The following is an 18486-nucleotide window of genomic DNA, read 5'->3' on the forward strand; positions in this document are numbered from 1 at the left end:
TTGATATAATAATAATAAAGAGAAACAGGAAAACAATAGTGAGAATGCTTAGCAGCATTCTCACAATAATACAAATAATAAGTTGAATAAAGATTCAAAGAACAATACTTGGAATGCTGAAGCAGCATTCCAACAATAATAAAGAGAAACAAGGAAAACAATAGTGTTTTTGCTTGCAGCAAACGCACTAATAATAATATACATGTGAGAGAAAAAGGTTGTGCCCTTGCCGAAGGCAAAGCACACCCAACTAGTCAGCACTACTGCTTATACAGGAATGTGTGGATGAGCTGCCTGGTCCCTTTTCTAAATGTGTGTGTGTGTGTGCACATTGTATAAGGGTTCAAACGCTCAGTCAAAGAGAGAGTTGGAGGGTCTAGAGAATGCTGACCCAGACTGTAGCCAGCATACAGCACGTCCTGTGTGAATATGGGTTACATTTAGTCATTTTAGCAGACGCTCTTATCCAGAGCGACTTACAGTAAGTACAGGGACATAAGTTACAGCTTTGTGTGTATATGTAGTGTGTAAATAAAGGGTTAATCATGCCCATGGGGAATCAGGTATCTGATACTGAGATTTCTTTTGCTCTCCCCCCTCACCCCTCCTTGCCCCCCCCCCCCCCCATATCCAGGCCGTGGCGCCCCCTGTTAGGGTACAGCATGTCGGCGCAGACCCAGAAGGAGTGGAGCTGCCTAGAGGCCCTGGGTCTGTCCCAGAAGGAGCTGGTACTGGCCGAGGCCCTGCAAATGGAGTATGATGCCCTCTCTCGCCTCAAACAGGACAAGGGGGTCCCCCCGGGTGACAGTGGGAAAGCCCCCACACCTCCTAAGGAACGCTCCTCCCCCTGCCGCCCCATCCCCAGCCCCCCCGGAGGAAGCAGCATGTTGAGGGGCCTCTCAAGCTCGGACCCCTCTCTCAACCACCTCCAGCCTGGGGGGGCACAGATGCCCCGGCCCTCCCCAGCCAGGGCTAGCACTTCCCGGGGGAGCTACAGCAAGGATCCCCTTTACATCCTGGAGACTCCAGGGAAAGAGGACTACTTTGGTTCTAGCTACGGGGACTCCATGGACTCAGGCTCTGCTCTGAGTCTTTCCAAAGGGTTTCCCCTCCCTCCGGATGACCCCCCTCCAGCCATCCCCCCCAGGAACCCCCTCCCCCCATCATCATCCTCAGATAACCCCATCCTGCCCCCCAGGAGCTCTGCCCCTGTGCCCCGCGATGTCAACTTGTTCACCCCAGAGGAGGAGCTGCCCAAGATTACCACAGGGGAATCGCTGAACTATGACAGCCTGAACGATGCCCTCTCCAGGCTCAACGGGGACTGGCTGGCACCCAGGGGGAGGCGAGTCAATGGGGACCAATCAGGGAAGCCTGTGGCACGCAGTAAGACCCTCCCCCCCCAGGTCCCTCCCAGGACGTACACGCCCCTTCAGAAGAGCAACAAAAACCAGCGCAGGGTGTCAGCTGACCCGGTACATCATGATGAAAACCCTTATGACAGCATTATTACGTCATAAAGATAACTATTTTGACAGCATGATGGCATTATAACGATAACCCCTATGACAGCATTATGATCTCATAATGATAACCCTTATGACAGCCTGATGACATTATAATGATAATCCTTATGACACAATGACAATCTTTGACAGAATGATAACATTATAATGATAACCCTCATGGTAGTATGCTAATTGTTATGACACAGATAATATCATGATAACCCGTATTACAGAATGATAATAACCCTTATGTTGTTCCTTATGACACACCTCTCTCTCTGTCTCTCTCCGTCTCTGTCTGTGTGTGTGCTAGGTGTCTCTGGGCTCCAGGGTGAACGGTTTTGGCTACGAGCTGTTCCAGGTGTCCGAGGAAAGGGACGAGGAGGTGGCTGCCTTCTGTCACATGCTGGATGTGTGAGTGGCACACACAACCGAAAGCTCCTTGTAACATAATCTGTGGAGGGGTGTAGAGTTTGTGTTATAGAGCTACAACGTGATTTTACAGGGTTTAAAGGTGCTATTGAGCAATTGTGTTAATCATCTAATATAAACTGCCAAGTGATAAGGTGATTAATTGTAAAGTGATTAGTGAGTGTAATTACTCCCTAATTAGCTAACCTGGGGGTTTATGAAAAGCATAAGCGTTTTAAGGCTTATCTCTAACACAAGCAAGAATGTGGGGAGTCCTTACACACAAACACATACACACGAAAGGACACACCCACACACTGTATTTGCTGTTGAATGCCATCTGTGTTTCAATATTCTGATGTGGGCTGTGGTCGTGCAGTGGTCGTAACATGATTGTAATATAGTTGTGTTCATGTTGTGGTCAGGTTGCGGTCAGCGTACCCCTGCAACGAGCGCTCCAGGAACGCGGGGCTGGTGTGGTCAGCATGTGTGGGCCCGGACCAGCTACAGCATGGTCTGGGGATCAGCATCAAGGTCACAGTCATCAGTGACCACTTCACAGAACCTCTTACCTTCACCTGCGATGGTGAGACTTGGTGTGTGTCTACTTTTGTGTGTGCAGTGGTGGATTTAGGCATAAGCGACATGGGCAGCCCAAGGCGTCATCTTGCCGGGGGTGGCACAGGGCGCCTGCACCAAACAAATGTTGGTGCAGGTTGGTGCAGGCTAATCAAGGCCATAATTTGACCTCAGTTATGGATGTCGACATTTGGCGGAGGGGGTCGCCAGCGGGGGGGTTGCTGGTGGGTTGTTCGCCCAGGGAGCCATACAAGCTAAAACCACCCCTGTGTGTGTGTGTGTGTGTGTGTGTGTGTGCATATGTTACCACCAGTAACTCTGTGCACAGACATGCTGGTCCTCCTGTTTCAAGTTCGGCAACACACTTCACTTATCTTGCTCATTCACACGCACATACACACACTCTCACACACACACTGTCCTCTGGTCCCTGTCCTGTCTGAGTCCTTTCCTTTGGACTCTGTCCTGTCTGACTCCTGTCCTCTGGTCGATGTCCTCTGGTCCTTGTCTTCTGGCCTCTGTCCTCTGGTGTCTGTCCTCTCGTCTCTGTTAGGGGTGTAACGATACGATACATGACACGATAAAAAAAATTGTGAAACAGAAATTCAGTTTCAGCCGAACTCATTTTGGCCTGCAGTGAATTGTGCAGTGAATGCATGTGTGACGCAGGTGCAGAATAGTTTGCATGTTGGTACCTCAACCTATAGGATAAAATGCATGTCATATTGTAAAGAAATCGCCATAACTCTACGATACATATTCTAACCTTTTTGCATAGCAATATATCTACCGTGATAACCCTAACCCATAGTTTCTGTCCTGTCTGACTCCTGTCTCTGGTCTTTGTTTTCTGGACTTTGTGCTATCTGAGTCCTGTCCTCTGATCTCTGTCCTCTGGTCTCTGAACTGTCTGACTCCTGTCTCTGATCCCTCAGGCTCGTCCACCACAGACCTGCTTATCTACCAGACTCTGTGCTACACTCAGGATGACCTGGACCACATCGACATGGATGATTATGTGCTCAAAATCTGTGGGCAGGCCGAGTTCCTCAACAAGTAAGTTTATGTCCCTCTCTATAGGATATTTTTCACTCACCTCACTCTCTCTTTTTCTCACACTCATCTCACTCTATCAATCTCTAACTCTCTTTTTCCTCATTTTAGGCCGTAAGGTGAACCCTGTTATCGTTTCAACCCGCTCCACAGTCTGGCATCTACACAATCTTTAGCTCATAAAAAAGAACGAGTCCTGCTAAGCTACCAAAAAAAAGTTTGTCGCTGAAATTCCATTCGATTGTCGATGCATCTATGTTTTATGCAGAACTAGTTTCTTCAGAGCGTAATAGGATTTTGGTGGCATGGATCGACACGTGATCCTTCTACACCAATAAGGTAGCTGCTTTTTGTCAACATGGATGGATATGGTTGTCAAATAGAGGATGGGACCTTGCACGTTACAGTGTTTCCTATGTTAATTTTGCCGTGGCGGCCCGCCACGACTAAATTTCTGCCGCCATGGTATCAGAAATAGGGTTGTACAAAATCTTAGGACGTCTATGTGATTGTTAGAGTGCATGTCGGAGAATAGCATGGATACGCGCTTCACACCGCAGTTGAGATTGTGCCTTAAATTAACTTGTCAGTTAATTTAAGCCTGTTATTGTATTAGTCTATATTCTTGCTAATTTAAGTTAAGTTAACTGGTGATCTTCGTTGTTTGTATTATTCCCCTGCTAGCTAAATTGCACATGTCTGTTGATTCGATAGCAATTGCTGCCTTTGCTTACGTTTGTATTTTCGGTGCATTACTATGCAGAAGTATTTTTAATTAATAAATAGTGGGTTTATTGTTATTATTTGCTACAGAATGCCTATCAAGCTCAAATGAAGCAGACAGGGTACATGCTTTCGAGTACCTTAATCGATAGGCTAGGCTACTGACCAACTTCAATTATTAATACGTCAATTAATAATTGGCAGCATTTATGCCATTTAGAACATACTTTATGAGTGGAAGGTCTCTAAGTAGCCTAACCTTATTGCTTTAGGGGAAATAGTACGAAAATATGTGCAATATTACATTAGTTATTAAACTAGACTATTACATTAAACTGGGGGGGGGGGCAGACAGACAGACTTATGTCGTTGTTGTAACATTCATTCATTCATTCTTCCACAAATGAAAACACTGATCAACCAAAAAAACAATCTTAATGAAAAATATGAAATATGATATATAAAACTGTACAAAACAGAATAAGGAATAACAGATTAAGGACACTCAGTCCTCACTGTCAGTGTCAGGACAGTTATCTTCCAGTTCCTCAGTTTCTTTTGTGTTGGCACAATTACAACGACATAAGTCTGTGCAACACAGTCCTGCAGAAAAACATGAACATCTGCTTGTCTCACATGCACTTTTGCAGCCGCAGTGTATCACATGCAAAACACTGTCAGGGGCCGAATTTCTGTTACGTGCAAGGTCCCATCCTCTATTTGCCAAACATATCCATCCATGTTGACTAAAAGCAGCTACCTTATTGGTGTAGAACGATCACGTGTCGAACCGTGCCACCAAAATCCTATTACGCTCTGAAGAAACTAGTTCTGCATAAAACATAGACGCAACGATAATCGACTGGAATTTCAGCGAAACAAACTTTTTTTTGGTAGCTTAGCACGAATCGTTCTTTTTTATGAGCTAAAGATTGTGTAGATGCCAGACTGTGGAGCGGGAATCATTTTCTAAAAGACTTTTCGTGGTTCACCTTGCAGCCTATTTACCTCACTTTCCTTTCCCACCCTGCTTCCCCAGTCTCTCCCTCTGTTTTTAGTTCTTTCTCTATCTCTCTCTCTCTCTCTCTCTTTCACCTTTTTTGCAGTGGAATCCAAATGAAAATGAACAACCGCATACTTTTCTTTGGTGTCAATTTGATTCCTTCGTTAATACAATTCAAAAGAAAATGTTGATTTAAACTAAATTCCCAAAAGCACAAATTCTCCCCTAAACAAGGTCATTTCTATACAGTAGTTTGCGGCCATAGGTGCCCTGTATTTATCTTTGTGTGCTCACCAGCCTTGACTAAATAGCTGGAAGAACCTTTTCAATCCTCCCCTCCTGTCACCCCGCCCTCTCTTCCTGTCACCCACCTGTCAACCCCCCTCTGCTCCTCTCACCCCCCCTCCTCCTTTCACCCCAACCAGTCAGCAGTTGACCAGTCAGTTAATAGTAACTAGTCAGCTGGTACTAACCAAAAGGCTGATAACCATTCAGCTGGTAAACAAAATCAGGATTGATTCGCCAAGACAGTGTTTGCTGCAGTGCCACCCTCGTTACCGGGACAGCGAATTGATGGCGCTCAGACAGCTGCTGCAGGGGGTTGTGGTTATCTGAGTTTTGGGAGTTATTTCTTGATAAGGAACGGAAAAGTGTTTTTTCGTTCCACTTTTGATGCACAAGAAGCCATGTACTATACAGTTGCGATACAGACACACAACACACACAGAAGCACACACACAGAAGCACACACAACACACACATAATTCACACACAGAGAAGCACACACACAGACACGCTGAGAAGCACACACACAGCACAGTCCAAATGTCCACCATGGAAACTGCTTTTGGCATGATTACAGGAGAATCATTCTCCCCCTCCTCCTCAGTCTCCCTACCCCTTTCTCTCCCTCCTGCACCATCTCCATCTCCCTCATATTCCCCGTCTCTTCCTGGGCTCTGTACCCACCCCATCGCTCTGTGCCAGGAGGGGCAGGGCTTACCCTGGCTGGGAAGAGCATAGGCTGCCCTCCCACCACTCTGGAGCCCAGCTCAGAGTGCAGACTGCCCCCCCCTCCCCCCACCAAGCAGAGAGCATACTGCCCCCCCCCCCCCCCCCCCCTCTCCATGGAGCCATGTGTATATCCAGACCTGCTGTGTGGGTGTATCCAAACCTGGTGTGTGTATATCCAGTAAGTATTACTTGTCTATCTGAGCCTTATAGGAATAACACCATTCAACCATTCAGAGTCAGTGGTCAGCTTCTTCTTCTGAAGTATTGGAATGGGAAAGAATGTTTGAGGATGTGTCTGGATGTACACGCGTCTCAAATGAAAAAATGCCTCAATTGTGGCCTTTTCAAACAAGCAGTACTTCTGTATGTTGACAGGTCTAGCCACAATGGGCTTCCCCCCCTTAATATGGAACACACACACACACTTCCCCATCCATCACACACTTCCCACTCTATAGACCTCACTGGGAAACAGACTGGTTCAACAGCAAGACTGTTTCCGGTGTTAGTAGTTGCAGCTGTGTTTGTGTGTGTGTGTATGGATGTGTGTGTTTGGGTGCACTCTGTGTGCCACAGGAAGTGTGTTACCCCTGATAACCACCACCTGTATAAAGATAAAGGGACTACTTCTCTCTTTATAATCTTCCTCACCACCTCTCTCTCCTCTCACCCTCTCCTTCTTTCTCTCCTCTCACCCTCTCACGCTCTCTCCACCCTCCTCTCTCTCTTCCTCCTTTTACCGTCTCTCTCCTCACCCTCTCTCTCTCCTCTCCCACACTCACCCTCTGTCTTTCCTTCACTCTCCTCTCTCTTTCCCTCACAATGGTCCTACAGTGTTCTGCTGTCCAGAGTTAGTGGAGTGAGTCCCGGCCTCGGCTGTGTTATATTGTGTGTCTGTGTGTGTTACTGTGTGTCTGCTGTGTTATTGCATGTGTCTGTGTGTGCTGTGTTATTGTGTGTGTGTTTGTGTGCTGTGTTATTGTGTCTGTGCTGTGTTATTGTTTTTGTGCGCTGTGTTTTTGTGTGTGTTTGTGTGGCTGTGTTATTGTGTGTGTGCAGTGTTATTGTGTGTGTTGTGGCAGTGTGTAGGGAAGAGAGCAGGCTTTGTTACCCAGTCTAACACAATTACTGTTTGTTCTTGTAACACTATTACATCAGCAATTAGTCTGCTGCTATCCAGTTCAAATGGAAGAAACTGTTTCAATGTGTTGGGATGTAAATGGAATTAAATGGGACATTTTTCAATCATATGCTGTGATATTGTGGACAATTAATTGCTATAAATTTAGCTGCAAGCAGCAATGGCGGATTCCTCCCTCAAAATGGCAAAATGTTGTAAAATTGATATAATAGATAGTTACACTGGGATTAACGAGAAGACTTGAAACTGTAATTTCTGTCAGAATCCCCCCAAAATTATATATAACTCTGACTAGATTAGAACCTACAACCCTTTGCACATCCACATTGTATCTCATCCTGCTAAGCCATTCACAGACTTAGACATTAGACTATTCAGTTTTTGTATCAGAAAATAAGCCGTTTCTCCAATGGCAAGCATTGTCAGGTTTGGTTAAAGTTCAAACAGCTGTAATTCAGTCAGGCTTTGCCGGATGTTGAAAAAGGTGATGCACCACCTACTGTTGAGGACATGAAGTTTGTGGTATTGCACAGAAACACAAACTAGGCCGTTGATGTAAATGTTAAAAGATTAAAAAAAGCTCCTTTACTTCAATAATTGTCTTAATTCGTAGACTCTCTCCTTCTTCAAACAAAACGTCATTACTCAATTGCAACATAGAGACCAAATTCACAATGTATAGCCTATCAGCTAGATAGCTAGACCGTGACATAGCCTAGGCTACTGTGACATAGAAAGATTGTAGGCTAAATGTTACCGGCAATGTGTAAAACTTTGAATTTGTATAGAATGCCTATAGACCTTTTTTGATGAACATTTTTGAACCTACAACCCTTTGCTTACCAGCACAACGTCTCAGCCAATTGAGCCATTCCCAGACATGGATTACACAAAGTTCAGTAACTTGATAATAAAAAAAGCAGTTTCTCCAATGGCGAGCATTGTCAGATTTGGTCCCAGTTCAAACAGCTGTAATTCAGTAATATTTTGACATTTCAAGGTGAAACTTCCTGTGTCACCTTAAAGCCTATTAGGTTTGAACCATCCTTCGAAAATACATTTGACTTAGTGACACAAACATATTGAGGCAATGTGGACATTTACATAAATACACCCCTTTCAGCCATTTTGTATTTAATTCAATTGTCTTAAGTAACGTTTTTAAATATGTCAAGGATACATATCTGTACAAAATTTCAAGTCAATTTGAACTTTGGTTCAAGAGAAGAGGAATTTTTAACGTTTTCCAAAATTATCACTGTACAGGAAGATCCATCATGGCGGACCTTATGGGTCCTTGAGGCTTTTTTGTTCCTCATGAAAAATGAGGCATGCGCACCAAGTTTCAGAAGAATTGGAGCAATGGGGTGGGAATGCCATCACTTTGAAAATAGGACTTTTGGGCGTGGCCTGTGGCGCCCCCTATGGTCCGATGTGGCCCATATTTGGTGTGGGGGTACCCACAAAAATTTATGACAAGGGACTTTTTGAGATATTGGGGCGCAAGGAGAAGAAAAAGGTGAAATTGCATGAAATTGTGCATGGTATTTCAGAATGATGTCATCCTGTTTAGCTAAACAGATAATCAAAATTATGACAGGCCAAAAGATAATGGCTGGATTCCCACCTATTACCTTATACTTTACAGGTCACCATCCCAGCCCATTCAGCTATTCTCAGTGTTGAATATTGTCATGTTCAGTTACTGTATAAAAAAGTAAGCTGTTTCTCCTGTGGTAAGCGTTGTTAGATTCAGCCAATGTTGAAACTGCTCTAATTCAATCATATTTTGACATACCAAGGTAAAATTGTTTGTGGTACTTCAGAATGATGTCATCCTGTTGAATGAACAGATAATCAAAATTATGACAGGCCAAAAGACTATGGCTGGATTCCAACCTACGACCTTATACTTTACAGATCACCATCCCAGCCCATTGAGCTATTCTCAGTGTTGAATATTGTCATGTTCAGTTACTGTATAAAAAATTAAGCTGTTTCTCCTGTGGTAAGCATTGTTAGATTCAGCCAACGTTGAAACTGCTTGTACATTTCCTATAAAAACAGGACAACGGGATGACTGGGTTGCTGCTGTAAAGAATAACTTACTCATAGTTTTTTTTAAAGGTTGTTTGGAGTGCCATAACTTGTTATGGAAGGGAATTTCAATAGTCATGCGGGCAACTGGAGCAAGGTAGAGCTAATGTCCATATATATGTAAAGATAACATCCAAGCTGGCAATTTTGGCAAATCTGACTGCAGTTCTTTTGACACCATGTAGGCTACTGTGTTATGGAGTCAAAGAACTTGCTAAATGAATTAAATGTCTGTTAAATGTCAAATCCAACTAAAAGAGAGTTCCAATCAAATTAGATTTTTTTATAACCTAGAGGTTTAAAAGTCTACCTTTTCCTAAACTGACATGCACCAACTCAGAGCACCGAGTTTCAACATTTCAACATTTACACATTTTGTTTCTATTTTTTACTCTACTCTTAGCACATGACTGTTTAGCTTAATGTCAGCACCTGTCTGTCATCAATTGTCTCTGGAGTGGGGGGTGGGGGCTTCTTGTCCAACAAATTACACCCCTAAACTTTTAAAACATATCAATGGCCTACTACAATTGTAAATATCCTTCGGCCTCTTCTCCAATTGGTCCTTGATACAATCTAATCTAAAATCAAATATTTTCTGCCCATTCTGCACAGTTTTCCACATCAGCACCCATTTCTCAGTTCCTCTATTCTGCACTACTACACTTTGACTTTGAAACTTTCATGTAGGCCCATACTATAGCAGTTACAGATATACAACACAGATGAGAGTGAATAAGAGATAATGGTAGTGGGATGGTGTTCCACTGTTCTGCTTCTCTTTTTCACCACTTCTATGAAACATTTCTGGGCACCACTGCTTTTGCCTGTTAGTGCCTGCAATGCTGGGAAGAAAACTATATGACAACAATAATGTTTAATGTAACTGGCCTTTCTAACAGTACAACTGGCCCCAGCTTGGCACCCCAATGGTCTAGAAACTCCCATAGCTGCATTGCAAATCAAGACAAGAGCCTTTTCATTAGGCCCAGTGGCAGACTCATGCTGTTTGAGGTTGTCAAATATCACCACTCATGGACTTCTGCCTAAATTGACATGCACCAACTCAGAGCAATGAGTTTCAACAACCATTAGCACATTTACTCTCTATTTTTTACTCGTCCTTCACTCCTTGGCTATTAGGCCAAGGAGTGAAGGTGGGGGCTTGGTCAGCCCACAATGTCCTGAAATGTTGTGTGTGTGTGTCTCCCCAAGCTCACGCGTGTGTCAAGGGTTCTGGCCCCTTGTGTGTGTGTGAGAATTTGGAGCGCACATGCTGAGGAGCAGAGGGAGAGAGGATTTGGGGGAAAATCCCTAGCAATTAGCCAAGCATGCATATTTGAAATATTCATAATAAATCTACTTTTCATCTTACATTCAACTTTTTCTCAGATTTGTGTACTAAACATTTTCAAGAGTCTTCATTTGAACTTGTGATTGAATCAAAGTATCACTTTTTGACCAGCGGATGTGTAAAGTATTATTTTAGCATTTGACCAAATATGAAGGAGGAGTAGCGAAAAAATGTGTTTCCTTAATCTTTATTGTACAGAAAAATCCAATATGGCGGGCGTTATAGGTTCTTGAGACTTTTTTGTTCTTCATGAGAAATAAGGCTTATGTAATGAATTTCAGAATTTTGGGACTTATGGCCTGCAAATTAGCCTGGCTCTGCCCTCCTACGTACTTCTGCTCAATTTTGATTTTGCTTCTGTACTAGGTCTGGGATTTCGGTGTATTAGTCGGTTTTCAGAAACACATTTTTTGTAGGTCCAATCAGCGAACAGAGGGAGTGGCTGAGAACGATGACGTTGATGTTGTGCATTAGTTTTAGTTCAGTAATGGCGGCGGAGAAAGATGCGAGCGAAGCTATTCGGTTTGTTGTGGCAACGCTGCCGAATATCCATAAATTAAAGCCGGAGCAAGAACAATCCTTGCTGAGTTCTGTTGGTGGCCATGATGTTGTGGCCCTCCTCCCCACGGGGTTCGGGAAAAGTTTGATTTTCCAGCTACGGCAGCTGGCTCCGTTACAGTAGTGGTGAAGGACTTGGCTAAGGTGAACGCTAGCGATTGGTTATGGCAGATCAGAGTGGCTCTGAGCAGATCCAATAGTTTTAAACTTCAACAGAGTACCCGCCTTCAAGGAAGTTAACGCTTGTCAATGGAGCAATCCCAGACCCTGTGTACAAATGAAATGTATGAGGGTCTGGTTAGGACCAGGCTACTGCAAATGGCATCAATTTGTCAAATTGACATATTGGGGCGTGGCCTGTAGCGCCACACATTTACATAAATACACCCTTTTCAGCCATTTTGTATTGCATTTCTTATTCCATTTCACCCTATATAAAGACATGTATTCTACACATCTGTAACACATTTCAAGTCGATTGGATCTATGGTTCATGAGGAGAAGATTTTTGAAGGTTGTACCAAATTTGGACAGTACAGCAAAATCCATCATGGCGGACCTTATGGTTCCTTGAGGCATTTTTGTTCCTCATGAGAAATAAGGCAAATGTAATGCATTTCAGAATTTTGGGACTTATGGCCTGCATCACTATGGCCGGCATCACTTTGAAAATTGACATATTGGGGCGTGGCCTGTAGCGCCACCTATTGTCTAAAGTGACCCATGTTTGGTATGGTAGTTACTAATGGTCTGCAGTTTCAACATGCCAAATTTCACAACTTTTTACAGTTCTGGTCTAGGGGCTGCCATTGACTCCCATGGAACCAGCATTGTAATAATAACTAGAGAGGATACAATTTCTGGGGAAATTGTAGGGTGTGCTTGCTTGCGTCGGTTGCACAGGGGTCTGTATATTTTATATAAAAATGCATCGGGCCTACTTATTATTTATAAAGATTACATAGATTTAAAAGCATCTTTTTTTTGCTGCTCATTTACAACTCAAAATACGAGTGAAGTGTAGAATGAAATATGATGTCTTCTCATTTCCCCTGCAAGAGGCAGCTGACAGGCTGAATCAAAAAGAATACATTTGGCAGACCGGTGTAAAAATGGACCTAATCTCTATGACTTAAACGTCCTTTTAAGTTGTCCCTTCACGTGATATTTTCAGGCATTTAGCCTACTCATATTGCATTCATTAATTAATAAAGAACCCCCTTTGAAGATTATTCTACGACTTTACCGGCAGAAGATAGAATCGCGATTCAAACAGTACCATCTGCTAACTGAAAATATGCCCCCAAAAACGTAAATAAGCTTGACATTTATTTAGTGGAAAATCGCTCATTCATAAAAAGCTCACTGGTAGCGATCATTGTCAGTAACAACGCAAAATGCGATATAGCCCTGTGTGGAGAAGCTGCAACGGTAAATTCTACTACTACAGTACAGTACTAGACTACTGCTGTATTCGTCTCGGTAGCGATTGCGTTGGTTGAATTGGATTTAACGTTCTGTTGTACGGTTTAGGCTGAAATTAATTATTTTCATGAACAGATTGACAAAGTTTAGGCTGTGGCAATGAAGTTCAGTTTAGTAGTCAGATAGTTTCCCTATTGAAAGACTTTTGAGTAAGGGGAGTGCCGAACATGTTCTGTCGCCGTTTGACTTAAACAGCTGAGGAGTTTTTGTTAGCTACTCACACTAGTGTCTCGGGTAGGCTACAGCGTTGCAGTGAGCTACACTGGTTTGAAACCACAGGTAATGGTAATTTCACCAACAAATCGTTTACTAATGTCAGAATAAATCATACAACGAAAATGTATATGTGAGGAATGTTTATTTTAACGATTGAAAACAGATACATCATAGACCACTGTAGTATGTGTTGCCCGGGCAACACAGGCTAATGTCATGATGCTAATACTTCAGTGAAATAGTAGACTACTGTTTCCGAAAGTAGATGTACTTCCTTAATAATATCAGCTTATATTGTACATTACACATCACAATTGTGTGTCATATCACAAAGTAAAATGAGTAAATATTTATCACCCTGGCCTCTTTTCTTGTGGCGTTTCTGCAGCTGCCTTGCAGTAAAGCTATAGTTAGCCTAGCTATCCCCCAAGTTAACAGATGCGAAACGAATGTTCTGCCAAAGGTAGTCACGCGTGTTTTCGTGACGTTAGTGACGCAGTGACGTTAGTAACGTCAGTGACTGTGGCTAGCAAATTAGCCACCGTTAGCTTCACTTTTCGCCACAAAAACTTAACTTAAGCCCAAACCATGCAACGGAACGTAAATTCCAATAGAAGCAACTCAATCGCTACCAAGACGAAACTTTTGACACCTACGTTGTCTATGTAGGCCAAATATTGACTGAGTTTTAGGGGGGCAAAAAGAATAATAATAATAATAATATATATGTGAGAGAACAAAGGTTGTGCCCTTGCCGAAGGCAAAGCACACCCAATAAGAATGCTGACAAAAACAATAGGTTCCCTCCTACCGGAGGAACCCTAATAATAAGAATACTAACAAAAACAATAGGTTCCCTCCTACCGGAGGAACCTTAATAATAAGAATAAGAATAAGAATACTAACAAAAACAATAGGTTCCCTCCTACCAGAGGAACCCTAACAAAAACAATAGGCTCCCTCCTACCGGAGGAACCCTAATAATAGGAATACTAACTAAAACAATAGGTTCCTTCCTACCGGAGGAACCCTAAAAAGATGTTACCTTAGGCAATTGTTGGAGAACATGCTAACTCATTATGTAGGTTAAATAGAGACCATGCATTCAAAACAATTAAAAACAGGTGGTGCATGTCTTTCTCAACAATGACAAAATGCTAGGTGTTTCCAAACTTTTGAAAGGCACTGTATATTCTCTTGTTTTGTGTCTTTGTCCTCTTCTTACCTCCTGTCTCTTTCGCCTCCAACTCCATCTCTTATTCTCTCTGCTCCAGTGATCAGCCTCTAGCAAGTCTTGAGTACATCCAACAGTGTCTGAAGTTTGACTGGGACATTCGTCTCTTCCTCACCAAGAGAAGCACTGTCAACACAGAGCTAGCCCGCGTGGTGAACACACACACAGACACACACTCTCTCTCTCTTTCTCACACACACACACACACACACACACACACACACACACACGCACACACACACACACACAGAGAGACTCTCTCACACACACATACAGGCACAGCCTCAACACACGCATACAGCCTCACACACGCACACAGACTCACGCACACACGTACATGGTCTTACACACACACAGGCTTTCACTCGCAAGCACGTACTCACACATACACACACACATACAGATACACACACAAACAAGCCTACATTCATGTTTTTTTGCAGATGCATTTTGACTATAAATCTCTAACTCCCATCATCCCATGATCATTGACAGGAGGAAGATGATGAGACTGCCTCCACTATGAACCACAACATCCTGCTCCAGGAGCGACCAATCAAACAGACTGTCACCAGGTGAGAGGGCAGGACTATGCAGTCTCTGTCAGACATCATTGGTTGAACCAGAAAGCTGACCTATGTAATACCAGAGAATGTCTAATAAGGGGAGAACTACCACTCTCGGGAAACTTCCGGCTTCTGAACTGGTTGCAGTTACACTCGAGGTTCTATATGAGGGTGCTCACCGGCGAGTGCAGAATGAATGGAGGTCTATGGAGCTATACCGCTCAAAATCTCATCACTTTTCTCAGGATATCATTTTTTGTCTTTAGTAATGTGAACGTTGCTTTCGAAAGGGGAGGCAAAGAAAATACACACTGCTGGGTGTTCAAAAAAATTTTTGTTGCTTTTTTGTTCTAAAAAGCCTTTTAAATGTCAATGACATCATACAATCAGCATTCATTAGCAGAATGCTAGCCTGTTATGGGCAACAACGACTCACCCTGTAAGAAATCGAAAGGACATAAGTACTCGTTCATTCAACTTTCGACCTATAATCCGTGTTGAACTTGCAAAAACTACAATCAAATCTGAGATTTCTCAATGACAATCAGGCGAAAGAGACAAATGTAGCCGTCTAGCTCCATAGACTCCCATTCATTTTCCACTCGCCCGCGATCACCCCCAGTGGAACTCTGGTGGAACTGCAACCAAATTCTGTACAATGGGGCTTAATAGGGAATGGACAGTCTCCGTAGACGGGCTCTGGTAATACGGAATGAGAAGGAGGAAATAAGGAAATGTGATTAAATCAGGGAATGTGAACAGGAGAGCATCCATTTTACTGCTAAGGTAGTTAAAATACAGTATTGTTATTTGTTTGTACTTTAACTTAATATTCAGGATGTGGATGTGTTTTTGAACAGGGAAGCTTTGACTTTGCTCCTGGATACCTTCCACAATGAGGCAGAATCCTTTCTCCTTTCTGAGGTAACCTACGTGCACACACAGACATTCTCTCTCTCTCTCTCTCTCTCTCTCTCTCTCTCTCTCTCTCTCTCTCTCTCTCTCTCTCTCTCTCTCTCTCTCTCTCTCTCTCTCTCTCTCTCTCTCTCTTTTTGCACCAGTGTTGACGTTGACAAAATGAAGCCCTGACCTGTCTGTTCTGTCTAGGGTGAGCTTCCACTGCACGTGGAGCGCCTCGTCCAATCAGTGAAAGCACTCTGCAGCTCTCTGGCGGCTGTGGAAACGCCAGACATCACAGCCGCCCTCAACCAGCTGCCAGCATGTCCATGTCGCCTGCATCCCAGAGTTCTGAAGGTAAACACAGGCAGCAAACCACCATTGTTTCTCCCTTGTCCTAGGTCACTTTTAGACATGACCACATGGTATGACCTTTTAAGTTGAAAAGATAACTGCTGTTGGTTGCTCACCTCTGATGATTGTATTGTAAGAATTAAGAATGTGTGTGTGTGTGTTCCTTCCTCCAGGATGTGTCTGTGCTGGCCAGGAGAGAGAACAGAGGTAGGCTATCTATGGAAACGGTCTACTATAGTGAGCTGCGAAACCTCTAGTGGGGGAGAGAGGCCGATGGAAGAGTCAAAGAATGAAGAAGAAGAGAGGAGGGCCAGAGAGGAGGAGGAGGAGGGAGAGTGGAGAAGGGACAGAGAGAGGAGGAGGTGGCCACAGGGTCACCATGCCTCACATTCACTACGTGTGGCGTCCTTGAACCACCACGGATGTCCGTACTGTCATTGCCATCTTAACATCCTTTGCAACAACAGGAAAGAGACTGGTCTGTGAACAGGACGTGCACACACATACACACACTTAAAGACACATGAACACACACACACAGAGAAACACGAACACACACTGACACACAAACAAACACACAGAGACACATGAACACTCACATACAGAGAAACACCAACACACACACTCATGTTTTTTATAAATTACTCATTCTTGACAAAAGGCAAAAGAGCTGTGTGTGTGCACACATTTGAATAATGTCGGGCTGTAAACGGGTTCGGGCTTTTAAAAAGCTGTCTATCAAAATGTACTTGTCGGGGTCGGGCCAAATTCTGTTGGGCTCGAGCCTTGTCGGGCCTAACTTTTAAGGCCCGATTACAGCTCTAGGTTGCGGCATGTGGCTTTATGGAGTAACATAATGGAGTATTTAAGGACTTGGTTTGTTTAGTTTTACTGTTATTTATCGAGGCATGTAGACTTTGTAGAAACTATTATGACTTCCTTGATTCTTGAATGTTTGCTATCTTTAGATATTTTTTGTTCTTCAGAACTTAAGTAAGATGAAGAATCATTAGATATTTCAAAAGTAAAATTGAAAATGTTTTTAAAAGCTGAATTAGGAAGTTAATGCTTAATGTTTATATTTTTGATGTATTCTAAGACTCCGTGGTGGAGAAGCTGACGGCGGCCATCTTGGATCTGGTGGATCTGTACTGCAGCACGTTCAACGCAAACTTCCATCCGGCGCCGCAGGGCAGACGCCCAGCCACGCCCAGCCAGGAGGCTGGCCTGGTCACCAACGTCCTCTCCTTCAGCGTCTATGCAGCGCACCGTGTCCCCATCACCTGGGCTGCCAGGTAGCACACACTCACGCTCTCACACACACACACACAAATACACTCACACACATATACACACCCCACACACACACACACACATACAGGTTTGTTTTTCCATCCTAAATAAACATACACTGTCCTGACACAAACATAAGGCTTCACAGACATCAACATGCACACAAATACATGCTCCCATGCAGTGTTGGGCAGTAGCGTTGCTACAAGCAGCACCGTTAACTACATTTCTCAGTATTATGGTGGTAGCATTGTTGTTTTCTGAATCAAATCACTTTTCAGTGGCGAACCAATTTTATTGATCAAGTAGTGCTTGCAATATTTTCACAAGCATTTCTTAAGCTCAAGTCTGAAATACAACTGCTAAGGATCAGTAAAGTAGGACGTATGAGTATGATGCCACCGCCATACACGGACCTGTATGTGTAGCCAACAGAAACACTTCATAGGACAGTGACATCACGTATCAATCCTTGGGCAGATGCCTGCAATTTTGCTGCAGGGGAATAAAGAGACGTGAGATTGAATTTACTTAATGGAGAGATGGCAGAGGGTGATAACGTAGAGGAATTGATCCTGAGGGAGTCACCGAGGCCGTACCTTACAAACCGTACAAACCATAATAAACCATTGAACTGAACAATTTTGCCTGCCTATCTGTTTGACTGACAGTTTTATTGATCACTGAGATTTTGAATGAATTATTATTATTAATATATATATTTTTAAATATATTAGATGTAGTACACTACAAATGACTAAATGTACACTACTTTTGCCATGTTGCTGTAGCTTAGCTTGATACACTTCCCCCCAGGAGAACTGAAGGGTATCAGTGTAGTGAAGCTTCATTTACTATAGAGTAACTGGTAGCTTAGCTCATTACATTTTCCAAGTAGCTTTTTCAACACTGCTCACACATATACACATACCTTAGTGCAAACACGCTGGCCTGACATTAAAGCCGTGGACATGTACACATTGCACATGCACACAAGCCT

General features: G+C 43.4%; 1 protein-coding gene across 3 annotated transcripts in view; it reads left to right on the forward strand.

The window, feature by feature from the left end:
* Positions 1–18486, forward strand: part of pik3c2b (phosphatidylinositol-4-phosphate 3-kinase, catalytic subunit type 2 beta) — a 103623-nt gene that overhangs the window by 13449 nt on the left and 71688 nt on the right. For all 3 annotated transcript variants that reach the window (XR_010877788.1, XR_010877790.1, XM_067246430.1), the window contains exons 2-11: positions 635–1475; positions 1822–1922; positions 2345–2505; positions 3434–3554; positions 14417–14528; positions 14872–14951; positions 15803–15866; positions 16050–16196; positions 16367–16400; positions 17293–17488. Coding sequence is in view for 1 of the 3 variants with exons in the window: in XM_067246430.1 (XP_067102531.1) it covers positions 663–1475; positions 1822–1922; positions 2345–2505; positions 3434–3554; positions 14417–14528; positions 14872–14951; positions 15803–15866; positions 16050–16196; positions 16367–16400; positions 17293–17488 (1829 nt within the window). In the remaining 2 variants the exon portion in view is untranslated. The remainder of the gene's footprint in view (positions 1–634; positions 1476–1821; positions 1923–2344; positions 2506–3433; positions 3555–14416; positions 14529–14871; positions 14952–15802; positions 15867–16049; positions 16197–16366; positions 16401–17292; positions 17489–18486) is intronic.

This window comes from Osmerus mordax, chromosome 1 (genome assembly GCF_038355195.1).
Source record: "Osmerus mordax isolate fOsmMor3 chromosome 1, fOsmMor3.pri, whole genome shotgun sequence".
NCBI classification, from domain to species: domain Eukaryota; kingdom Metazoa; phylum Chordata; class Actinopteri; order Osmeriformes; family Osmeridae; genus Osmerus; species Osmerus mordax.